The sequence below is a fragment of the Penaeus chinensis genome, chromosome 41 (genome assembly GCF_019202785.1).
Source record: "Penaeus chinensis breed Huanghai No. 1 chromosome 41, ASM1920278v2, whole genome shotgun sequence".
NCBI classification, from domain to species: Eukaryota; Metazoa; Arthropoda; class Malacostraca; order Decapoda; family Penaeidae; genus Penaeus; species Penaeus chinensis.
The window spans coordinates 1,585,722-1,611,791 of NC_061859.1; the positions used below are offsets into that span (position 1 = coordinate 1,585,722).

At 44.9% G+C, this 26,070-nt stretch overlaps 1 protein-coding gene across 1 annotated transcript in view; it reads left to right on the plus strand.

Annotated features, from left to right (window-relative positions):
• Positions 1 to 6,750: 6,750 nt before the first annotated feature.
• Positions 6,751 to 26,070, plus strand: part of LOC125047509 (protein prickle-like) — a 384,484-nt gene continuing 365,164 nt past the window's right edge. The window contains exon 1 of the mRNA XM_047645752.1: positions 6,751 to 7,195. Coding sequence (XP_047501708.1) covers positions 7,146 to 7,195 — 50 coding nt within the window. The 5' untranslated portion in view covers positions 6,751 to 7,145. The remainder of the gene's footprint in view (positions 7,196 to 26,070) is intronic.

Sequence of the window (26,070 nt, forward strand, 5' to 3'; positions counted from 1 at the left end):
CCTTCATCCGCCCACTCGCCATGTCTCCTCACAATCCTCCCTCGACCCTCCTTGCTGTTTCGCTTTCTCTTTCTCTCCCTCTTTATTTTCCTTCCTTCTTTCTCCCTTCTTCCTTTCTCCTTCGTCTTTTACTTATCTTCTTCAACTTTACTTTTTCTTTCCTCTTCTCTGGCTTCTCAAATTCCTCCTCTTCTCTTCTTTCTTCTTCCCCTTTCCCTAAGCTCTCTCTCCTTTCTTTTCTTTCCCTTCTTCTTACTTCACTTTCCCTCACCCCCTCACCCCCCCTATACCCCTCACCTTCGATCTAGAAAATGACGCGCTTGAAACGTTCGAATCTGAAGGTGAAACACACACTTATCACGTAAGCCTTCATCCCAGTTAATAATTGTGTCAAGCCAAGCCACCTTCTCCTCGTCTTTCGTGTTTCTCCTCCTCCTCTTCTTCCGTGTTTGCCCTCCTCCTCGTTTCCTCTTTTCATCTTCATTCTGCTTCCCCTCCTTCTCTCCCCCTTTTTCTTTACCTATTCTAATTCTCATTTTCATTCTTCTTCTTCTTCGTCTTCTCCTTATGCTTCATCTCCTACTCTTCCTTATTCTTCCTCTCCTTCGCCTCCTCCTCCTCCTCCTTCTCATCATCATCATCACCATCATCATCATCATCATCATCCCTCTCCTCCCCCTCCTCCTCTTCCTCGTCCTCGTCCCCCACCTCCTCCTCCTCCTCCTCCTCCTCCTCCTCCTCCTCCTCCTCGTCCTCCTCCTCCCCCCCTCTTCCACCTCCTCCTCCTCCCACTCCCCTCCTCCTCCTCCTCCTCCTCCTCCTCCTCCTCCTCCTCCTCCTCCTCCTCCTCCTCCTCCACCCCTCCTCCCCCTCCCCTCCTCCTCCTCCTCCTCCTCCTCCTCCTCCTCCTCCTCCTCCTCCACCCCTCCCCCCCCTCCCCTCCCCTCCCCCTCTTCCTCCTCCTCCTCCTCCTGCGTGTCCTTAGCTGGCCCCAATAAGGAGTAATCAAACATTAGTAATGCCATCACGGTGCCCGCTCGAGATAATTACTATCTGAGCCAACGCCTTGAAGAAAGGAGAGAGAGAGAGAGAGAGAGAGAGAGAGAGAGAGAGAGAGAGAGAGAGAGAGAGAGAGAGAGAGAGAGAGGGAGAGGGAGAGGGAGGGAGGGAGGGAGGGAGAGAGAGAGAGAGAGAGAGAGAGAGAGAGAGAGAGAGAGGGGGGGGAGAGAGAGAGAGAGAGAGAGAGAAAGAAAGAAAGAGAAAGGCGGAGAGAGAAAGAAAGAGAGAAGCGGAGAGAGAAAGAAAGAGAGAGGCGGAGAGAGAAAGAACGAGAGAGACGGAGAGAGAGTGTTAAAGACGTAGATGGGGAAAGTCACATCATGTTTACATTTCTCATTCACCCTTTCCGTTTTTTATGACGTTTCCTCCTTTGCAGTTATTACAACAATTTTACAGAATTAGAATAAACACTCCTCCCGACTCTAGAGAATTTCATCCATTTAATAACCCAAATTAATTAACTCATGTTGCATGGGGGTCATTGCAAGGTGCACGAAGGTTAAAATAAGCCAGTCATGAAGTTAGCCTCATGACAGCTGGATTTCATGGCGAAGACCCGACTCTTGCCATGCTGTGTTTTTCATGAACTTCGCTGAGTCAAAAAGGCGATGAAATTTGATGAAATACGCCATAAATACATTATAAATGACTTATGCATTAATGTTTTAATACAGTATACACCAGACAAATCAGAAAACATCAAACAGACAATATAAATGAATAAAAACACACGAGTCTTGAGATTTAAATGCTAATGCAACTTAATAGAGACATTGAACCACGAACAGGCAATAAGATTTAATTAACCCTATAAAATAATATATTCAGAATGAGATATATATACACATATAATCCGGTTTCACGTCACGAACTCCCTCATAAAAGGCTAGGGAATTTTAATAAGATAAGATGGTCATTTTATCGAATAACTAATATGATAAACAGAAATTCATGGTAATGTACTGGTAATTAAACTTTATATTAATCATATAATACAATATTTAGTTTCAGATGTGCGGTTTTGTTTGAATAATTGACAGGTAATTCAAATCAAGTTAATCATATAATCCAATATTTGATATCATTTAATAGTTTTAATTGTCAATTTCATAATAATTAATAATTAATGATAAAGACTAATAAATAAATAATAATACATTTATTCTAAAACTCTTATTTGAATGGATTATACACAATAAAGATAAACACTTGAATTACATTATTGTGAAAAGAGTTATTTCTGTTAATTTTGTTATTTTGAAAGAGTGCCTTATACAAAAAAAAAAAAAAGTGAAACTTCTCGAACTACGGACAAGTAAGCAAGAACAACAAGACGTGACCCGTAACGAATGAGACGAACTTTCCCGCCGGTTCGCAGTCACGCTCGTTCTTTCGCCCAGTCGCTCGTTCGTTCGCTCGTTCGTTAAGTTTTTTTTTGTTCGCCCAGTCGCTCGTTCGTCCGCTCGTTTGTTAAGTTTTTTTGTTCGCTCTGTAGCTCGTTCGTTATTTTTTGTTCGTTCTTTTGTTTGTTTATTCGTTTGTTTGTTTTCCTTGATTGTTCGTGCGTTTGTTCGTTTTGTTGATTTGTCCGTTCGTTCGCTCGTTCGTTCGTTTGTTTGCTTGTTTTATTTATTTGCTGGTTCGTTCTTTCGCTTGTTTGTCCGTTTTGGGGGGTTCTTTTATCCTTCTTTGTTTGTTCATTTGTTCGTTCGATGCGTTATTTCGTTCATCTGTTCGTTCGATGGCCTGTTTCCTCTCTTTCTCTTTCTCTCTTCCTTCTCTTATACCTTCTCTCTTCTCTCCCCTCACACTTTCTTTGATCTTCTCCCCCGTCCTTCTTCCTCTTTCTCTCTTCCCTCTCTTTCTCCATTTCTCTCCGCTCTCACCCTCTTTCACCTTGATCCCCTTCCCTCTTCTTCTTTCTCTCTCCCCTCTCTTTCTCCCATCTCTCTTATCTCCATCTTCACACACCTGATCATCGTGGGCTATCATAGTCTGATTTAACATGAAGACGTGAGCAGTTGTGAGTGAACGTGTGTTGAACAAACGCGAGGGGCCCGGGATGAGGGGGCTGGGGGTGGGGGCTGGGGGGGGCTAAGGAGCATATGTGGGAGAGGGGGGGGTATTTTGAGGATTGGGTGCAATAATAGGCGTGGTTTGAAAAATAATGGGTTAGGGAATGTTTATGTTTAATTAATCTTGTAAATCCAGAAATGGTTAATACATACACACACACAAAGATAGATAGATAGATAGAGAGAGAGAGAGAGAGAGAGAGAGAGAGAGAGAGAGAGAGAGAGAGAGAGAGAGAGAGAGAGAGAGAGAGAGAGAAAGAGAGAGAGAGAGAGAGAGAGAAGAAATACACAAGCACGCTGCAATTCCCATCACGCATAATTTAGAAACGAGATCACGCTCCTTCTGCCTTTCCCGAAATAGCCTTCCATGCAACGCAACAGCTGCCAGACACAGGCCGTAAAAGCACGTCCTCTCCACCCCATTAACGGCTTCATTTACCTTCCACTCTCCACCTGGACAGCTCCACCTCCTGTACTAACACCTCCCCTCAACGCTCCACTCTCCACCTGGACGGATCCACCTACCTTCCTCTCAACATTTTTCACCTGAACGATTCCACTTAGCCTCCACTTCCCACTCACATGCTCCATTCTCCACTTGAACGACTCCACTCATCCGCTTCTCTTCGTGCTTAACCTGGATGGATTCATTTACCCTCTCCACTGCATCATCAATGGCTCCACATCCCTCCACACTTTTCCACTCGACATTGCACTTACTCTAACACTTCCCCTTTCAAATTTCCCCTCTTCTTTCCACTCTGCTCCACTGGATAGCTGCCTTCTATCTTCCACTTCCCCACTCTGGGCACGTCCACTTACCTTCCACTTTTCCTTGTCCTCCACTGGATGGTCCACTGACCCTGTGACGCGCCTGGCCAAGACAAACCACTTCAAGGCTGGGGAAGGGGGGAGGGAGGGGGAAGGAGAGGAGAGGGAAGGGGAGGGGAGAGGGAGACGGAACGAGAGGAGAGGGAAAGGGAGTGGAGAGGGAGGGGGAAGGAGAGGAGAGGGAAGGGGAAGGGAGAGGGAGAGGGTAGAGGGAAGGGAAAGGAGAGGAGAGGGAAGGGGAGGGGAGAGGGAGAGGGAAGGAGAGGGTAGCGGGAAGGGGAAGGAGAGGAGAGGGAGGGGGAAGGAGAGGAGAGGGTAAGGGAGGGGAGAGAGAGGGAGAAACTAGTGGGGTGTTGGAGAAGGGAGGCAAGGGGAAGGTGAGGTCGTTTAGGGTAGGAGAGGGGAGGGAAGAGGGAGGAGATGTCATTTACGAGGGGAGGGAAGGGGAGGGAGGAATCGGTGGGGGTGAAGGAGAGGGGAGGGAAGGGGAGGAAGAGAAGGGAGGAATCAGTGGGGGTGAAGGAGAGGGGAGGGAAGGGGAGGAAAGGAAGGGAGGAATCAGTGGGGGTGAAGCAAAGAGGAGGGGAGGGGAGGAGAAGGATTATGTTCAATTATTAGGGCAGGAGTGCACGGTGTCCGCCCGCAGAAGAGGTCTTTATTACACTCTGCCTTAGATGGGGATCTTACCGCGGGGAGTGTTTTCGGGTGAGTGAGAGGGAAGGGGTGGAGACGGAGGAGTGAGTGGGAGGGGCGTAGAAGGGTGTGGGGGTTGGGGTGGGGGGAGTAGAGAAATGGAACGGGGGGGGGGGTGTATATCTGTTAATATGCCAATTTTTTTGCTTATTATATCTCCCCCTTATTCATTTATTCATTTTAATTGGCAGTACCTCAGTCTTCCAGAATGTATAAAGAAAAATGACTATTATTTACCACATTTGTTTTCCTCGTTGTATAAGGAAAAAGATAATGCCTGAGAATCAAATCTTTCAATTCCTGGAGATGAACAGGAAATCATTCATAACAAAAAGATGCACCGCGGCCTCCTAGCTGCACCGGGAGACATTCCAGCAAGCAAGCAGACTGGAGGAAGAGGGGAGCATGAGGCTTCTCCAAGCAATGATACTCAGAAATCACATCGATAAACCATTAGACTGGAATGTCCTGCTGCTCCTCGAATCATGTTTCGAGAATTACCGTTTTTTTCTGTCTCGCGTACTTATTTTTCTTTATTTTTCTTTTTGTTTTGTTTCTCTCTCTTTCTTTCTCTCTTTCTCTCTCTCTCTTTCTCTCACTCTCTCTCTCTTTCTCTCTCTCTCTCTCTTTCTCTCTCTCTCTCTCTCTCTCTCTCTCTCTCTCTCTCTCTCTCTCTCTCTCTCTCTCTCTCTCTCTCTCTCTCTCTCTCTTTCTTTCTCTCTCTCTCTCTCTCTCTCTCTCTCTCTCTCTCTCTCTCTCTCTCTCTCTCTCTCTCTCTCTCTCTATATATATATATATATATATATATATACATATATATATATGTATGCATATATCAAGTATGTTTTGTGAAGGTTATATTACGTACGGTCATGGCTTAGCTGTCATGTTGAACAACGTGTCTTGACGTGGTGTAAATAACATGAAATCTTAGTTGGCATTCCTTGGACGCGGCGTCTGTGTGTCATAAACGGGTAGAGAGTGGATAAGAAGTAAAATTCCTTACGTAAGACATGTTTTTTTTTTTAGAAAATAAGAATAGTAAAGAAAGAAAGAAATAACCGTTGAGACTATCTTAGGCTTTACAAGTTAGACAGTTGGCCCTCGTAGTCAGCAGGCGGAGTATTTATTATCTAGTCGGTGTATTTCATAATATTTAGTAAATAAGTGAGGGTCTGTTTTGTTAGAGGACTGCAGCCGGCCCTTCCTTCCCCTCCTGCCCCCCCCCCCCACCCTTGCATCCAACGTTTTCTTCTCCTACTCCTTGTTCTTGCTCTTGTTCGTCTTCTTCTTGTTCGTCTTACTCTGCTTGTTCTTCTCCCTTTTCTTGTTGTTGCTGTTGTTGTTCTTCTCTTCTTCTTTTTCTTTGTCTTCTTTTCTACTTTCTCCGCCTACTACTAAAATTGCTGCTGCTACTACTACTACTACTACTACTACTACTACCACTACTACTACGACAACTATTACTATTACTACTACTACTAGTAATAATAATACTTTTACTTCTACTTCTACTACCACCCCTTTTCTCTCAATCTTCTCCTCCTTCTCCGTCTCCTTTATCCCCGCCTCCGCCGCCTCCTCCTTCCCTCTCGTAAGCAACCACCCCCAACCCAGCACCTATGGCGACGTCTGGCAACCTAGTCCCGGGTGTGTCTGGACGTTCAACTATTTTTGTAAAGTATTTTTTTTCTCTCCTTAATCTCCGTGTGTTTATGTTCAGGAAAATAAGGCCAGTAGGGTATATTTGTTTATCCTATAATTATCGTGATGGAATACAGTAAAGAATCGTATATAAGGTAATATATTGTCTTAAGTATTGTGTATCCTAAACGTCAGGGAAGGAACCACAGGATGCTGCTGTCAGGCTCCTTAGCCAAAACACCTCGACACATACCCTCCATTTACATAATATCACACGTCATTTTAAAACCCTAAAGTTGCATAAGAAATAAAGGAAAATATACAAACTTTTCTTTCTAAAAAACCCAAAGTAAAAAGATAGGAGGAACTTAGGTGCGAGAGAGAGAAACGCGGGCGAGGGTCGTGTGCGAGTCTCCGTTCGCGCGCCAGTCAGTGCTGATCCCGCGGCGGTAGGGTACGCAGGCGCCGTTCCCTCGCTCGTCCGTGTGTGCGTTCGCGTCACGTGACCAGGATTTTTGAGTGTGCTTCATACTCCAATGTGTTTCTTTTGTGTTTGTTTGGCAAAAAGGGAAAAATATTTATATCGTTTGTGTGTCAAGTGAGTGGAATATTAATCCTCACAGTGGATCTCTTTTGGTGTGCTTTATTTTTTTTTAATTCGGTCTTTTTGACCTGGAATATTGTCGGTTGATAACACCGCACATGAAAATAAATACAAAGATAAAGAGATAGATAAATATACAACGTGGCAACGGTGAGAATAATAATCCCTGTGACAGTGAAACGACAGCATTAGTATGCTGTTCTGATGAAGACATCTCCGCGCGGATAATACCAACAGCCATGATCGTCTCGTCTCTCCGCGGGCCGTTCACCAACACGCTGCGTGCAAGGTAGGTCAGCGGATGGCGCCTGGCGGGGGGGGGGGGGGGGCACTTTGGGAGAAGTGGGATTGATAGATTCATTGAGGGATAGATCGGTTAAGTATGGATGCACGCACCCACTCTCACTCTCACTCTCACTCTCACTCACACTCACACATACACATACACATACACACATACACACACATACATACACATACACATACACATACACATACACATACACATACACACACACACACACACACACACACACACACACACACACACACACACACACACACACACACACACACACACACACACACACACACACACACACACACACACACACACACACACACACACACACACACACACACACACACACACACACACACACATACTCACACTCACACTCATACTCACACATACTCACACACATACACACATACATACTCACACACACATACACATAAATATACATACATATATACATACATACATACATACATCCAGGCAGACGGACAGATACAGACACAGGTATAGATATACATTTATACATATTTATACATACATATATGTATACACATATACATATATGTGTGTATATATATATATATATATATATATTTATTTATATGTATAAGTATACATATAATGTATTCAAATATACATATATGTGTATACATATATATATATATACACATATGTATACATATATGTGTGTGTGTGTGTGTGTGTGTGTGTGTGGGTGTGTGGGTGTGTGTGTGTGTGTGTGTGTGTGTGTACGTGCACGTGTATGTGTATGTATGAGAGAAAGACGGGGAGGGAGCCTGTAACAAGCGCACGCTCGCCCGCTCCGGTGAATCTAATCAGCGTTTTTCCATCACGACGCGATAATGAGTTTCTATAGCAGCCGCTTGCTTGGCTTTCTATGCGGGGATGAAAAAAAAATCACCGGCGGGCACGTGAAGTAGGGGGCGGCGGGAGGGAGGGGGTGGGGAGGGGAAGGGGGGAGGGGGCGTGTTCCTCCTGCCTCGCCTCCTCCTGCGTCTCCGTCTGTCCTTTCCACCTCATTCTTATCGTTGTCTTCTCTTCCCCGCTCTCTTCGTCAGCCATGCTCCTTACCCTCTCACTTCCTTTACATATATGAATATACATATATAGATTGATTGATAGAGGTAGATAGATATAGAGGTGATAGATAGCTTTATAGGTAGATAGATAGGAGATGGATCGTTTCATAGGTTGATAGATGGATTGATAGAGGAAAGATAGGTAGATAGATAGATGATAGATAGCTTCATAAGTAGATAGATAGATGGATAGATAGAGGAAAGATAGATAGATAAATAGATATATGATAGATAGAGATATAAATATATTGTAGATATTGATTTAGATATAGATATAAGTAGACACGCATCCAAAAACAGAAGATATTTTTGTTTGCTAATTAAGAAAAAAAAAAAACGGCCAGTTCGCGATCGATAAGCCGGACCATAAGCGGCCTTTTTTCAACAACTTCGGATAACTGAAAGTAGTTTGCGAAGATCGGATTTGCACACTGGACAACCTTGAGTTTAATTTATGCGGCAAAATGCTTACTTTCTGCCCTCATGATGGGATCGCTGTCAATAGGACGAGTTTGATATAAAGCGTGAAAGTATTCTTGTGTTGGTGTGTGTTTTTTTTATAATCTCAAGGACTGTAAGATTGTTTTGATATATTCCTAGCCTTGTTTGAATAAGGTATATATTTTTTTCTTTCTTTTCTTTTTTTTCTTTTTTCTCTTTTTGTTTTGTTTTGTTTTGTTTTCGTTTCCTTCTTTATTTCTTTTTCTTTTTTCTTTTATTTTTATTTTTTCGTGTGCGTGTGTGTGTGTGTGTGTGTGTGTGTGTGTGTGTGTGTGTGTGTGTGTGTGTGTGTGTGTGTGTGCATGTAAGATGGTTGTGAAATGGATGATCCTGTAGGCGGTAAAACAAGGAAATAGAGAAAACCAAATAATATTTTTTTTACAGAAATAAAAATCAGGAAAGGAAGGGTAAATTAACATTGCATATTGCCTTTACAGTTTTACAGTATATGGTTATATGTATGTAATATTGCAATGCTAAATTATCTGCAGGGAAAAATCTCAGCATTTTATTTTTTAGTATTGCATGGCATAAGTGTAATATGCACTGTATTGTAAAACCGAATTCTCTCAGTTCTAATTGTTTTTGCAGAAGAATAATATCCTTATTCCAAAATAAAATTACGCTAAAATCCCATCGTTATGCATTAAACCGCATCACACGAAATTTGAATTAAACCGTCAGAACGGCGTAAATCACGAAGCCCAAATTCTCTGAGTTATAGGCCTACATCAACCGGTAAAGTATACAACAGAACACCAAACCAGAGTCCTAGCACCAAGAACGCCCTCAAGTTCTCCATTAATGGGAAAACCTGTCCTCCAGACCTCGCCCCGTGCCCGTGTGCGTCTCCGTAACACAATGCCCTGTGATCGATTCCTCTCCCGAATCAGGTCGAAATACACGGCGATTCCTCTTGAGATCCTTATGTTTTCGGCCGCCACCCTCGGCCCGTGTGAAATCCAGATCAACCCACCGTGTCTAATTCCTTTCATTTATCCACCTGTGTCTCTCTATCCCTGTTTTTCCCACTTTGAAATTCTGAAGGGATGGATGAACGTATGTCTGTGACCATACTTCCGCTGACTTCAATGCACCTGATGTCTTTTTTGTTTTCTTGTGTCCGTTGTAATAGCATATAGTTTTGTTTTTATTATTGATTAGATGATTCGTGTGGTTGTTGGTTTGTTTTTGTTACCAGTATTAGTATTATTGATGTTGTTATCGTTATCATTATCATCAAACATTTTCGTTTTTGTGCGTCGACTGATACTAAAATAACCTTGGCTGTTGTAGCGTTTTCCAAGCGAATTTCGTTCTTTATACAAACTGATACATTATTGAGAAAAAGTCGCGTGTTTTTAACTCTGGCGGGAAAATGAAATACGCCAACTCGAAATTCTATTTTATACATTTATTTATCTATTTATTATTTGTTGTGTGTATTTTTGTTTTATGGATTTTAACTTTTTTTTTATTTATTTATTTTTGTTTTTACGGACCTTGAGCTATTTATTTATTTACTTGCTCATTCATTTATCTTTTTATTTTTGTTTTGCGAGATGTGGAACTTTTATAGTATTCTAAAAAAAAAAAATCGTGTTTTGTTCTAAGAATTTTAAGAAATTCCAAAATCCGGTTAACAAGCATACGAAAACAGAATTTATAAAGCTTGCAACTATTTACATTATATATTATATCGGGCAGCCCGTCCTTCCACACGACTGCCTCAGAGGTTAGTGTTTAGAATGTAAAAGTTTAAGGTTAAGAAGAATTAGATTAAGAAGAAGAAAAAGAAGGAGCAGATGGAGAGGAGTAAGGAGAAAGAGGAGGAGGAGGAGGAACAGAAGGAGAAGGAGAGAGGGGAGGAGGAAAAGGAGAAAGAAAGGAGGAGGAGAAGGAGAAAGAAGAAGAAGAAGGAGGAGACAGGAGGAAAAGAAAGAGAAGAGGGATAAGAAAATGAAAAGAAAAGAAAAGGGGAAGGAGAACAGGGAAGAGAAAGGAAAAGAAAGAGAAGGGAGGAGGACGAGAAAAAAGAAGAAGAAGGAGAAAGAAAAGAGAAGAAGCGAAACGCTAATTTAGCACCAAGTGTCTCATTTATATGCAGATTATATTAGTATGAAATGTAACGCTCGCAATGAAAACGGAACAATAAATACGGTTTAATGTTCCTCTCTTATTGTGTCTGTTTTATTTCATCTTTGTTCAGACGTTACTGCGTATTTTCGTTCACATGGACAGTATGTGTGTTTTATCCTTGTTTTTTTCAAGCTTGGTGATAACACAGATATGTCCGTATTTATTTATTATACTTTAATTTTGTTTCAAATTGGCCATGCGATAACCATTTGTTTGTTTTGTAGTATATGATTATTATATCTATATCATGTTTATACACTTCTGATTTATTATTTTTGTTTTTGTTTAATAAAAGTGATTGATTTGATGTTTTTTTGTTTTTTTAATTATACTTTTTATTATTTGTTATTTATTTATGTTTTTTTTTTTTTTTTGAATTCTTTCTTCATTTTTTTTATCATTATCATAGGGACGGTGACCAAGAGCGCGATTAAATGAAGTGTCACTAGGCCTAATTGGCCTTCCCGGGAGGAGGCGAGACACGCCGGGGATCCTTACCTTTGTCACCTGTTCCTCCGACGGAGCCTCCTTCCCCTCCCCCTCTCTCCCTCTCTCCCTCTCTCCCTCTCTCTCCCTCCCCCTCTCTCCCTCTCCCCTTTTGGCGCCCCCTTCCCCCCCCTCTCCCCCTCTCCCCCTTTTGACGCCCCCTCTCTCTCCCTTCTGCCTCTCTCCCCCTCCCCCTCCTGGCGCCCCTTGTCCTCCACATCTTGACTTTCAGCAGCTTTTTTCTTTGATTTTTCTTTTGTTTCTTTCGTATTTCGTCGTTTGTATTTTCTTTTATCTTATTCATTTCTTTCCTTCTTTACTCTTGTTTTACTGCTCTTATATTTTTCCCCCTTTACACCCATTTTTCCTGCCTCGCTTTTTTCTTCCTCCTCTTCTTCCTTCTCGTTCTTCTTCTGCTTCCTTTCCTTCTCCTCCCCTCTCTCTTCTTCTCTCGTCCCCCACTCCCCCACCATTCCCCCATCTCTCCCTCTCTCCCCTCCATCCCCCCTCCCCTATCTCCATTCCCCCCTCCCTCCCTCCACTCCCCCATCCCCCCTCTCCCTCCATCCCTCCACCCCCCCCAAACCCCAGCCTCCATCGCTACTCATTGTCTCCGGAATGACTTTGCTGTTTATCATCCCACTCGAAACGCGACGTCGAGGTGGACGGGGAGGCGGCCGGGGTGGTTAGCGCCTCGATTAATCTGCTCGGGTTCTTTGGCTTATTAGGAGGGTGGGGGGGAGGGAGGGAAGGGGAGGGGTGGGGGTGGGAGGGGAGGGAGGGAGGGTAGGAAGGGGGGAAGGGAGGGGAGGGTTTTAGGGAGGGAGGGAGGGTGGAAAGGGAGGGAAGGGGAGGGGAGGGTGAGTGGGTGGGAAGGGAGTGTTGGAGGGAGGGTGGTTGGGAGAGTGGAAGGAGAAAGGAAAAAAAGGGTAAAACAGGTGGATTGCGAAGGCAGAAAAAAAAAAAATACTGAATGAATCCTATTCTTCAAAAAAAAAAAAAAAAAAAAACAGAAAACACAAAAACCTCCCAAGCACCCACGCCATTTCCCCTACAAACCCATAGGTATTTTCCTTCCTCCCTTCCCCTTTTTTATACCCTCCTCTCCCCCTCCCCTTCTTCTTCTTCTTCTTCTTCTTCTTCTTCTTCTTCTCTTCCTCCTTCTCCTTCTCCACCTTCTTCTCCTTCTCCTCCTACTTCTTCTCTTCCTCCCCTTCCTCCCCCTCCCTCCTCCCCCACTCCTACTCCACACAGACGAACAGGAGCGCCTGCTTTTTTGTTTGTATGTGGCTCAGGACGTATATATGCGAGGGGCGTGTGTAGGGGGCGTGTCCTGAATGTGGCTCAGGGCGTGTGTAGGGGGCGTGTCCTGAATGTGGCTCGGGACGTGTGTAAGGGGCGTGTCCTGGCTGCGGCAAAGGTCCCCGCGGCGGACAACAGCGTCACTGACATGTCCAAACAGCCAGGTTCCCGCCGCAGATCCTCCCTCGGCGGCGACAGCGACGTCGGGGAGACAATGTAAACGTGACCGGCCGCCGCGGTTTGTGGGACGCCCGGGCTCTAACCCTTTCGTTTTGGTGCTGTCTGTCTTCCTGTCTCCTCTTCTGCTTTTTCTTATTGTTATTCTTTTTCTTCTGCTTCGTCTTCTTATTCTCCTTCTTCTGTTTCGCCTTCTTCTTCTTCTTCTGTTTCGTCTTATTCTTCTTCTTCTTTTGTTTCGTCTTCTTCTTCTGTTTCGTCTTCTTCTTCTGTTTCGTCTTCTTCTTCTTCTTCTTCTTCTTCTGTTTCGTCTTCTTCTTCTTCTTCTTCTTCTTCTTCTGTTTCGTCTTCTTCTTCTTCGCTGGTTTGTTTGAATCTAATTGTCTGGAGGTTGGTGTCTGTCTGTGTCTCTCTCTCTCAATCTCTTTCTGTTTCTCTGGCTCTCTGCTTCTCTCTCTCTATCTCTCTCTCTCTCTCTCTGTCTCTCTCTCTTTCTCTCTCTCTCTCTCTCTCTCTCTTTCTCTCTCTCTCTCTCTCTCTCTCTCTCTCTCTCTCTCTCTCTCTCTCTCTCTCTCTCTCTCTCTCTCTCTCTCTCTCTCTCTCTCTCTCTCTCTCTCTCTCTCTCTCTCTCTCTCTCTCTCTCTCTCTCTCTCGCTCTCTTTCTCTCTCTCTTTTCTCATGTTTCATCCATACCCTTACCTCCCCAATCACTTAATGTATCTAAGTCATCCATTTCGTCTTCCATTTTCGTTTTTATTTGATTTGTTATTTCTTACTCGTGCATGCAACAATATCTCGTTACATAATCTACCTCTTGTGAAGTATTTGCAATATGGTGACTCGTAATCGTACTTAGTTACGTTGATATTTTATCTTTGTTGCAAATGGTGTTGCAAATTTTCAAGCAGGGCATTTGGATCATATGTTAAATGCATTATCCCGAATCAGAACTAAGAACAAGTTGTTGTTGATCGCGAACAGAAAACGGGAATCAAATGAATTGCAAAGAAAACGGGGGAATTGAGTAATGTCGCGATTCTGACGTGGTATTACGTTGTTGCAACCTCGATCGGAGAAAGTTGCAGGAGGGCGAATTCAAACACGTAAACCGGTCCAAAGAGATAATAGGTATGCATATATCCCGGCTCCATGATCCATCATTGGGTCAAGATAATGTCATTCGCGTGCGTGTGTGTTTAAGCTCTATCGATGGAGGTTTCAAGTTGCTTGCTTGGAGGTTTTTTTTTTTTTTTTTTTTTATTCTCTACTCTATTTTATCTTTCTCTCTGCTTCTCTCTCTCTCTCTCTCTCTTTCTCTCTCTCTTTCTCTCTCTCTCTCTCTCTCTCTCTCTCTCTCTCTCTCTCTCTCTCTCTCTCTCTCTCTCTCTCTATCTATCTATCTCACGAAAACCTTTTCCCAAACCTCAATACCCCCCCCCTACGCCCCACCCACAAATCCCCTCCTACATTATCCTCCCCTATCTCCTCCCTCCCCCCCTACCCCCACCCAACAAAAAACCCATTCGAAATTCCACTTGAAATATGAAATAGAAATATCCCATCCGTCGAAGTGGGAGCCATATTTCAGATAAAAACAATAAAAAACAAAACAAAAACAAAATACCAAACAAAAGAGCATCGGCTATGCTTATAGAGATTCTAATCCCCCCTTTCCCGGCTCTCGAGTGTGTGGTTTGAGGTCTTTATGGTTATCGCAGTCACGGTGGGGCGAGGGAGGGGGTTGGTGGGCGGCGGAGAGAGAGAGAGAGAGAGAGAGAGAGAGAGAGAGAGAGAGAGATTGGGGTAAGGGAGAGGGAGAGGGGAGGAGGGAGGAGAAAGGCAGGGGTAGGAGGAGGAGAGGAAGAGGGAGTGAGAAGGGGAAGAAGGGAAAGGGAAGAGAGAGGAAGTAAAAGGTTAGAAAGAGGGACAGACACAGACAGACATACAGACAGGCACACACACACACACACACACACACACACACACACACACACACACACACACACACACACACACATTATTCTGATGTTTATTGTTTTGATGTGTATTATTTTTATGTTATCATTTTCATGTTGTTTATTACTGTTTGTCAGCGTGACCTGTGTTTAGGAATGATATTATCATTGACGTTATCACTATTATCATTAATTTGTTGATGTTATTGTCGCTATCGTTTTCGCTGTCATCGTTTTTATTTTTATTTTCTAAAACAGTGTTGTTATCGGTACCATTACGTGTTGTTATTATTATTGTTGTATCTTTACTGTCATTAAGTTATTGTGTTATTATTATTGTTGTTTTGTTTACTGTCATTATTCATTCCCCTTATTATTATCCTTAACATTACGATTATAATTCACACCCCGACGTATCGAAAAACAGTAGCGAATGATATCAGAGGTTGAAAGGCCACGAAACAGTCTCATATTCGTAGAGAAGTGTCGTTTCTTTCCACGACGATACTGACCGGTTATTGCGAACGTGATGTCATCTCTGGGTAAGAAGGGAAAAAAAAAAGGTGATACGGTTTTGCTCGCTCGAACTATCTCCGAAACGAAATGCGAGAGGTAATTAGTTGGTATTCTGTTGCGTTATTTGGAGAACGAGGGAGTGGGAGAGAGGGAGAGGGAGTGGGAGAGAGGGAGAGGGTGGTGGGAGAGGGATAGGGGAGGGAGAGGGTGGTGGAGAGGGAGGGAGAGGGAAGGAGGGAGGGAGGGGGATAGGGAAGGGAGAGGGTGGTGGAGAGGGAGGGAGAGGGAAGGAGGGAGGGGAGGGAAGGGGAAGGGAGAGGGAAGGAGGGAGAGGGTGGTGGAGAGAGAGAGGGAGGAGGAGGGAGGGAGAAGGGAGTGTGAGAGGGAGAGGGAGAGAGAGAATATGTTAGAGAGAAAAATATATAGGCTATATGTATGAATATAGTCCAATGTCTTAACCCTTTCAACTCTCCGATCAACTCGAACCGTCTGAACACGAACTAGACTATAGTAAAATGGAGTAAATACAAAAAATCCAAAAATCAAAAAGACATCAGTTCGTCCCAAGGAAGGAATCCGTCCGAGAAAATTCCACGAGTCACAATTCAAAGCTTCTTTTTTTTCTTTTTCTTTTTACTTTTTTTTCTCTTTTTTTTATTTAATGGTTTCTTAGCTGGTTGAACTCCGGGGGTTCCTTCCCTGAGGATCCTGCCGGAGAGAAGCTTCCTTTGAGCCATTATACATTTTCCAGCGGTTGGTCTTGGAGGGAAGGGGAGGGGGGGGTAGGGAGGGAGATGGGGTGAGAAGGAGGAATAGGTGGAGGGGTGGGGGAGAGAGGAGGGGGTGAGGGAGTGGAGGAGGAAGAAGAGATGTCGGAGAAGGGAGGAGGAAGAGAGGAGGAGGAGGAGGAGGAAGAGGAAGGGAGGAGGAGGAGGAGGAAGAGGAAGGGAGGAGGAGGAGGAGGAAGGGAGGAGGAGGAGGAGAAAGTGAGGAAGGGGAAGGGGGTGAGGAAGAAAAGAGGAAGGGAGAGTAGAATGAGTAGGAAGATGGGGAAGCTTGGGGTAGGAAAGAAAGGGAGAGCAGAAAAGGGTTAGGAAATAAGTAGAGGAGAAGGAGATAGGAAAGTATTTCACGTAGGTGGGAGAATGAGATGGAGGAGGAGGAGGAGGAAGAGGAGGGAGGTGAAAGAGTGGGATAAAGGAGGAGGAGACGGAGGAGGAAAAAGAAAAAAAAAATAATAATAAGAAGAAGAGAGGGGAGAAAGAGGGTGAAAGAGAAGGGAGGAGAAAGCAGAGAGGGGGAGGAGGAGGAGGAGGAGGAAGAGAAGGGAGAAGAAAGAGCAGAAGTTGGGGGAGGAGGCTGACCAGGTCACACACACACCCATTCTTTCTAATGTCGGGGACGTTCTGTGGTATTCCAGCTTCCCTTGTCGCTTGGAGAGATTCTTATCACAAATGATTTTTCATTCCTGGTTTTGGTCCGGGAATTATATACATATTTTTCGTTGTTCTCCCGTTTTCTTCTTTTTTTATTATTATGTCTATTGTTTTTCTTTTCGTGACGGGGAAGAATGCTGTATCGCGATCCTTTGCTAATAGGCCTATGTAAAAGAATCCTTTCTTATATATTAAGATTTACAGGAGATAGAGGGTATAGGCCTGTGTTATGTGTATAACTTGAACTCAGATTTATTTATATTTTAGCATGTCTGACGTTTAGTAGAAAATAAATATGTATGAATATGCATAGCTTGAATTTCTTGCGTTGTGAAATCATTCATTCTCTTTTCTTTTTCTTTTTTTCTAAATATGCCCACGAGGTATTTCATCCAACCTCATCCGGCCTTCATTCAGAGTCTTCCACGCTTTCGAACACTTCTACCACTTAAACTTCCTTTCAACACACACTCACAATTGACACACCGTTTCCCCATTCTGTAAGAGCCTTGACCATTGCCAACTCTAGCCAAGCCTACTCTATAGACGCTCTGTTATCACTCTTGCCTTTCCCAACCTCTCCCATTCCCCATTTTCCTTTTCTCTGTTTTGTTCCCTATCGTTCCTGCCTGGTCGTATATTTCGTGCTCTTTGTGTGTACAGGTTTCACTCGTGTTGCTGGAAAGGGGGTTACACAGGTTACGAAAGTTGGTGAAAGATGGAGGGAAGGGGGGGGGGGGTCGGCTGCAACGGAGCAACGTTGTTGATTTTGTTTATGGTAGTTGGTTGGGATATTAGTTGCTGTTATTATTGTCATTATAATTATTATTATTATTATTATTATTATTATTATTATTGTCATTATTATTATTATTATTATTATTATTATTATTATTATTATTATTACATCTACATCTACTACTACTACTACTACTACAACTATCGTTATTACTGTTATTGTTGTTATTGCTGTTGCTGTTGTTCTAGCTCCTGTTATCATTACCATTCTTATGATTTTTACGTGCACCCCCCCCCCTTTCCCTCCCCTTGCCTTTGGCAGTCCCCAAGACAAGCCAGTTCGCAAGAGAGTTGCCCCACAGTGCCTTCCCCTACCCCGCTCTACCTTGCCCTAACCTGTACTAATCTACATGCTCTATCCTGCGCTGCCCTACTCTGTCCATTCCTACTTCGCTCTGCCTTGCCATATCCTGCTCTGTCATACATATGCCAACATGTGATACCCTGCACTGTCATTCCCTTGCCATATCCTTTCCTACTGTATTACCTATTATGTCCTACCCTGCCCTACCGTATTCTACCATATCCTAGCTTGCCTCTCCTGCCCCGCCCTACCCTATCTTACCCATGTCCAAGGCCTTCCTTGCCCTAGCCCTTCCCTACGCCTGTCCCGCCCCAGAGATCTTGGGAGTGTTATCTGGTTTGGTCACATTTGGTGATGGAGTGAAGGATTTCGAGGTTTTGTGGGAGGAGAAGGAGGAGGAAGGAGAAGAGGAGAGGGCAGAGGAGGAGAGATGAGAGAGGAGAAGAGAGGGGAGGGGAGGAGAGGAGAGGAGAGGTGAGGAGAGGAGAGGAGAGGAGAGGCGAGGAGAGGAGAGGAGATGAGAGGAGAGGAAGGAAGGAGAGAGGAGAGAAGAGAGGAGAGGAGTGAAGGAGGAGAGGGGGAGGAGTAATGAATTAGGGAATAGGAGGGGGGGGGGGGTGAGCAAGTTGTTAGGTGGAAGGATAGGGAGAGAAGAGGAAGAGAGTGAAAATAAAGAGAGAACTTAGGACTCCAAGGATATGAAAAGGAGGAGGAGGAGGAGGAGGAGGAGGAGGAGGAGGAGGAGGAGGAGGAGGAGGAGGAGGAGGAGGAGGAGGAGGAGGAGGAAAGTAATAATGTTGGAGAACAGGAGAATAGAGAACGTAGGAGGGACAGAAGGGGACTGAGAAAAGTGGCAGAGGGGTAAAGTTTGAGGTTTGGGTAATGTCTCTTGGCGATTATGGAAAGAGAGTGGATGTGTGTTAAAGATTATGGAGAAGGTAGGGGCAATAAAAATGGGGAAGAGATAAGGAATGGTAAAGGAAGTGGAGGGAGTAAGGGTGGTGAAGGTAATGTGACAGAGGAAAGATTATAAGAGAAGAGGAAGAGATAGGAATGATAGGGAAAGTGGAAGAGATATGGGGGGGGGGGGGGGAGATAACGAAGGAGGCCAGGAGAGGGAAAGGAAATGAGGGAGTCTGAGAGAAAGTAGGGAAAGTGGTAAAGGAGGAAGGGAGAGGGTGAAGAAGGAGGAGGAGGGGGAGGAGGAAGGGAGAGAGTGAAAGAGAGAGGGAGAAGGGGAGAGAGGGAGAGGGAGATAGAAAGGGAGATAGGGAGAGAGAAAGGGAGATAGGGAGAGAGAAAGGGAGATAGGGAGAGAGAAAGGGAGATAGAGAGATAGATAGATAGATAGAGAGAGAGAGAGAGAGAGAGAGAGAGAGAGAGAGAGAGAGAGAGAGAGAGAGAGAGAGAGGCAGGCAGGGAGGGAGGGAGGGAGGGGGAGAGAAAGAAAGATAAAACAGAAAGAGAGGGAGAGAGAGAGAAAGAAAGAAAAAAGAAAGAGAGAGACAGAGACAGACAGACAAACAAACAGATAGACAATCAGACAGACAGACAGGCAGATCCTTACCGTAGTCGAGCCCCATATAGAACCCTTGAAAGAAAGAGATAAAAAAAACTAAAATGAAAGTCACTCTATACAACCTTCTATGAGTTTAATATCCTGTCTGCAGCGACGAGCGATGGCAGGGTGCGATGGAGCCTTGTCATAACGTGCAGAAGTTTTGAGGTTAACTTTGCCTTTACACCTAATGACATGACCTCCCGTGATCCGATCGCCTGTAAACGTTTTCCCCGAGTCATTCGCCAACGGTAACTGTTTCGCGACGTTTTCTCTAGAAAGCGGGCGATCGAGTACGTAACTGCACTTTATTTACTTCTTAAATGTTGCGGCGGTGGTGTGTTTGTTATCAATTCGTAGTATTGTGTGAATTCACGGTTTTCGGTCTTATGTTGTCTGGACTTTGGGGTTAGATTTAAAAAATTTTGTTCACCTGGTATGATACTTTTGAGTTCTGGTTCTTCATTATTGTCACATTTACTATACTTTATACTTTACACTTAACATTATGCCATTCTTACTATCATATTTGGTCCTGTACATTATCGTTCAGAGGTATGCATGGAGTAATTTGCTGTGTGTAATTGGCCAATAAATCTCTCTGATTTTTTTTCTTTCTTTCTTTCCTTCTTCATTTTCCTCTCTCTCTCTCTCTCTCTCTCTCTCTCTCTCTCTCTCTCTCTCTCTCTCTCTCTCTCTCTCTCTCTCTCTCTCTCTCTCTCTCTCTCTCCACACATTGAGATACCAGGAGCATTAGTCCTCTCGAGTGAAGCGTCTGTGATGGGCGACGACAGATACCGTATCACAGAATAACTCTGCAATGTACCGGTGCGCACAAGGCGTCTCCTGGAAGACAATCTGCATTGTATATGTTCTGAAGTAGACCTGCATCTCGGTGTTACTGCCCTTTGGGAGAGGGAGGGGGAAGGGGAGGGAAAGGGAGAGGAGGATTGGGAGGATGGGATGAGGGAGAGGGAGAGGGGTGGGAGAGAGAGATGAGGATGGGGTGAGGGAGAGTGAGAGAGAGGGGAGGATGGGGTGGGAGAGAGAGAGAGAGAGAGAGAGAGAGAGAGAGAGAGAGAGAGAGAGAGAGAGAGAGAGAGAGAGAGAGAGAGAGAGAGAGAGAGAGGAGGATGGGGTTGGGGAGAGGGAGAGGGACCTCCTCCTCTCGAGCTCGTCATACCAAACAGGATATTGGTTGCGTTGAATATTGTTACGTGGCGTTGGTCCTCAGGTGCGAGGGTCCGCTACTCTGAGTAACCAACAGGCGCTGTAATGGACCGACACAGCGATGCGGCTCAAGGGATGGTGTGTGCAGGGGATGTTGGCTGTAATAACTCCCTGCTCAGATGACGGACTCACGCTGATAAGGGGGTAGGGGAGGGGGAGAGGCGATGGGGAAGGGAGGGAAATAAGCGAAGGAATGGGAAGAAAATAGGGGATGGGGAAGGGGAGAGGAGGGGAGAAAATAAGAGGGAATGGGAGGGGGAAAGGGGCTGGGAAGAAGGAAGGAAATAAGGAGGGGGGAAGGGGATGGAAATAGGGAAGGGGAAGGATGAGAGTGAAGAGAATAGGAAGGAGAAGGGGGAGGAAACAGGAGAAGACGAATAAGGTCGAGGAGGATGAGGAAGGAAGGAATAGTAACATGTCAGCTGAATAAGATTCCAATTTATTCCATCTTCCATATCACTCTTTCTCTTTCATTTAGTAAACATTAATCATGTTCTTTCATTTTCCTTTCTTTCGATGTCTTGTAGTCTTCATAGCCTCTCGCACGGAAGCTCGTAAAGAAGGTAGAAACAAATAGAAAGAACTGATTACCTACTGATTAAAAGTTGCGACCGGGAAGGCCAAAGGCATAGGTTAAGGGGGGGGGGGGGGGATCGATGGAAATGGAGGAGGGGGATAGATCCAGGAGTTGCCATAAGTCAAGAAGAGTGGGCGGCGGGCGGGACCGTGTATGGGCGAGGAGGGTATGGCGATCGGCGAGGATAGATCTTTGTGCCACCATACTTGTTCCAATAACCAGAACTTGTTATCGCCGACTCGAGGTTTGTTATCCCAAGAGCATCTGAAGTCCCGCAAGATTAATGGGTTGGCGGCGTTAATGGGTATTCCCGTGGGCGGCCGTCGCTCATCGGGCTATGGCTCTTGCCGGAGTTGATCGCCTGATGAATAAAGCAGGTCGGGGCGATCTGAGAAACTTGACTCGGGTGTATTAGTGCATGTATGTATGTATGCATGCATGAGTGTGTGTGTGTGTGTGCGTGTGTGTGTGTGTGTGTGTGTGTGTGTGTGTGTGTGTGTGTGTGTGTGTATGTGTGTGTGTGTGTGTGTGTGTGTGTGTGTGTGTGTGTATGTGTGTGTGTGTGTGTGTGTGTGTGTGTGTGTGTGTATGTGTGTGTGTGTGTGTGTGTGTGTGTGTGTGTGTGCATGTATGTATGTATGTGCGTGTGTGTGTGTGTGCATGTATGTATGTATGTGCGTGTGTGTGTGTGTGTGTATGTGTATGTGTATGTGTGTGTGTGTGTGTGTGTGTTTATGTGTATGTGTGTGTATGCATGTTTATGTGTCCGCGTCCGTCTGCGTGTACCTATATATGGACGTCCATTCCCCCCCTTTCCTCCCGTAAGCACGCACCTCCACCAGGATCCTGACGGAGGGCAAGCGTAGGCCCGGCGAGCGTTTGTTTGAAGAAGAACCGAGAGAGGCAGGCGTGCGAGAGCCATTGTTTACGTTAGGCCTACGAGGGATCGCTGGAGTTGAGTAAGAGTGAATATGTGTTAAGTGTAATTAATCATGGCGAGTGCGAGGAGAATTGTAATTTTTGTTGCGACCTGAAAACTCCCTGACTTTTTGTTTGTATTTACCGTCTTCCTCTTGCTTGGCGCCTGGAGCTTCTAAGACGTTTTGGGTTTGTTTGTCCATTGGGGTTGTTGGCGGTTTGTCTTTGGGAGAGATGAGCTTCGGTGAGTTACGAGATCGTTCATTTTCTTCTCACACTTCCGTCGTTTTTTGTTTGTTTGTCGAGTTTCAGGTTTACGTACTGTTTTTTTTTAACGAAGTAATGGTTAATGTTTGATTGTGCTGTGATTAGTATGCAGTCCTACAACCTGAGTTTTTTTTTTTTTTCTTTTCTTTTTTCTTTTTTCTCAAGATAGATAGTTTCATGCGCCTTAATGTATTTAATACTCATCGTATCTAACAGGAAAAAATCTCTTAGATTAAAACTATTCCTTTATTGAAACTGTTTATTTATTCAGCTCACCCGGCTAATACTTGTCAGAAGGTTTTCGAAGATGATGTATGTGCTTGTAAATACACGCGTGCCTGTTGCTTGCTTTGCTTTGGCCGCTTGCTTGCTTGCTTGCTTGCTTGCTTGGGACCGGCGCGCGGAGAACTTCTGAACCTTGTAACTTGAGACGATAACTGTACAAGGGGGCGGCGAGGCTTCAAGGGGTGGGAGGGAGGGGGGGGGCGAAGGCGTCGCTGTGAATGGGTTGTTTTGAGTGACATTTGGAGTGTGCTTGAGGGTGGTTCGCTGCTGTTGGCGTAGGAGCCCGGGGACACACACACACGCCGGCAGATACACATACGCGCACTTACGCACACGAACACGTACACACACACACACACACACACACACACACACACACACACACACACACAAACACACGCAAACACACACACACAAACACACACACAACACACACAAACACAAACACACACACAAACACAAACACACACACACACACACTAACATGAATGCATATATGTGTGCATGTATGTATATGAAAGAGCGATGCGCGCATTCCCAACGCACATCATCTCCCGCGGAAGTCCCAATAGAGAGGAAGGTAAAGGACGAGGCAGCACCGGGAAGCATCAGGCAGCATCGCAGCCTAATGGCGGTGACAGCGAGCACGACCGCCTCGCTCTCTATGGTAATTGCCAGGCCTCTTGACGTCCTGCCATCCTGCTTACCCCCACACCCCCCTCCTCTACCCCTCCTCCTACTCTGCTTCCTCTTCCTCCTCTTCCTCCTAATTCTTTCTCCTCCCCTCCTCTTCTTCTTCCTCCTCCTCCTCCTCCTCCTCCTCCTCCTCCTCCTCCTCCTCCTCCTCCTCCTCCTCCTCCTTCTTCTTCTCTTCCTCCTCCTCCTCTTAATTCCTCCTCCGCTTCCTCCTCCTCCTCCTTCTCCTCCTCCTCCTTCTCCTCCTCCTCCTCCTCCTCCTCCTCCTCCTCCTCCTCTTCCTCCTCCTCTTCCTCCTCCTCTTCCCCCTCCTCTTCCTTCTCCTCTTCCTTCTCCTCTTCCTCTTCCTCCTCCTCCTCCTACTACTACTACTACTACTACTAATTACTCCTCCTCCTCCTTCTCCTAATTCCTTCAACTGCTACTGTTGATTCTCTTTGATACTCTTAATCCCCTTCTTCCTGTTCCACCTCCTCCTTATCTTCCTTCTTCTCCCTTTCTGCCTCCTCATCCTCTTTCTCTTCTTCCTTCTCTTCTTCCTCCCCCTTCTCTTCTTCACCCTCTCCTTCTTCCTTCTCTTTCTTCTTCTTCATCTTCTCTCTCTCTCTCTCTCTCTCTCTCTCTCTCTCTCTCTCTCTCTCTCTCTCTCTCTCTCTCTCTCTCTCTCTCTCTCTCACTCTCTCTCTCTCTTCTCTCTCTCTCTCTCTCTCTCTCTCTCTCTCTCTCTCTCTCTCTCTCTCTCTCTCTCTCTCTCTCTCTCTCTCTCTTTCTAATTCGTCATATCCATACTCGGAAACATCATTATTTTTGTTTGACATCACTGTCATAACACTCATCACCCGGCAAGGATATCCATACATCACCACACGGAATCAACACCGAAACTGTTACCTCATCACCCTTGTCACATCGTACATCACCACGAATGCCACGAATCATCACTCATTCGCGGAGCATGTCATTAACCTGTAACAGATACACTTGAATCACCTGCTGTACCGCATATCACGTCCCCGGCCTATCGTAATGTCAACATAGGCTATCGTCTATCACCATTCTTCCCTTCCCGCAGTACCCCGCATTGTAAATCACTACAGCCGCGTCACTGTACTTATTTTTTCCTTGTCACAACATCGTAGGTTCTCAACTTGCTAAGTTCGGATTGTATAGTGCCTTAAGAGTCACTTCAGCGTCGCATGTTCAGGTTTAGAGTGTTTTGAATCTTGGTTTTAACTGCCGAGGACACGAGGAGAGGCTTAGGCACCGAAAACGAATTGTTATTTTGGCATTAAGAAAATACCTTCGCGCTGCCTCCTTTTTTCGCGAAATGGTCGTCGTCCATGCGAATATGGATGCTAAACTCGACCATAATTGCCTCTCCCCCTAAATCTCTCCCATCACCCCTCAGTCCTCATCCCCTCCCCCCCAGTCCTCTCCTCTTCCCCCAATCTTCTCCCTCGATCCTCTCACCCCCCTCCCCTCCCCTTCCCTCCCCTCTGTGATCTGTTCCCCACCTGCTGTGTCATAAAAGTTATCAAGGACATTACTACAAGTGCTACTACTTGGCTACCGAGGGCAGGGATTCAGAGCTAAGGATGCTGCTCTGCATTAGTAATAGGATTAGGATGGTTTCGGATACCGGATTAGAATGCTGCTGTCGGGGTGTTGCTTGACAGGAGGAGGAGGAGAAAAAGGAAAATGAGGAGGATGGGGGAAAACAGGAGGCGGACCAGGTAAGGAGAAGGAGAAGGAGGATGAAGAAAAAGACGACTGTGGAGTAGGAGGCGGTAGAGGAAAAAAAATGAAGAAAAGTGAGTAAGAGAAGAGAGGAAACGTAGTCGTTGGAGCACAAGCAGAAGCAGGAGAAGAAAGAGGAGGAGGGGGGGGGGAGCAGCAGGAGACGACTTCTGACAGATCGCAGGCGTCGGGAACATTGCAGCGCCGTTGGAAATGGGTAGGCTCCCCTGGTGCTGTGGCTGTGTATGTTAATATGTGTATTAAGGTGGAACAATTTAGTTAATGTTGCTGTGTGTGTGTGTGTGCGGACGAGCATGTATGCATTTATATGTGCGCATGCGTGTATCATAATCACGCAAACGGACTCACGCCCCCACCCCCAACACACGAGAGAGAGTGGGAGTGGAACAGACAGAGACAGAGAGAGACAGACAATAAAGCAACACAGAAACGAAAGAGATACAGACAGACAGAGACCGAGATTGCTTTTGCAGTCTGCAGGAGAATCCAAGCAACGGGGGATTGACATAGTGTCTCCAAGGCCATATTACTTAGCGTGGTAAAAGCTAACCCTAAATTGTGAATCTTTAAAAGTTACAAGGTATATTGTTGTGATAATTCGAGATTTACATTGTTGTTTTTGTGAATTTAAAGCAAAATCAAATGATTTTATAGAAAGAGAAAAAAATATCAGCTCTCTTTTTAAAAGTATGTATTATTTTAGAATTAAATTTTGAAGGTGGGTACGAATGTCATGTAGATTTTGGATTTAAAAGTTTTTTTTTTTTTCATGGATGCATGTGATGGAATAGGTATTATAAAAAATATAGCATTTATGTGTGTATGTAAAATGTAAATGTAATTAGCTAATTCATGTTTTTATT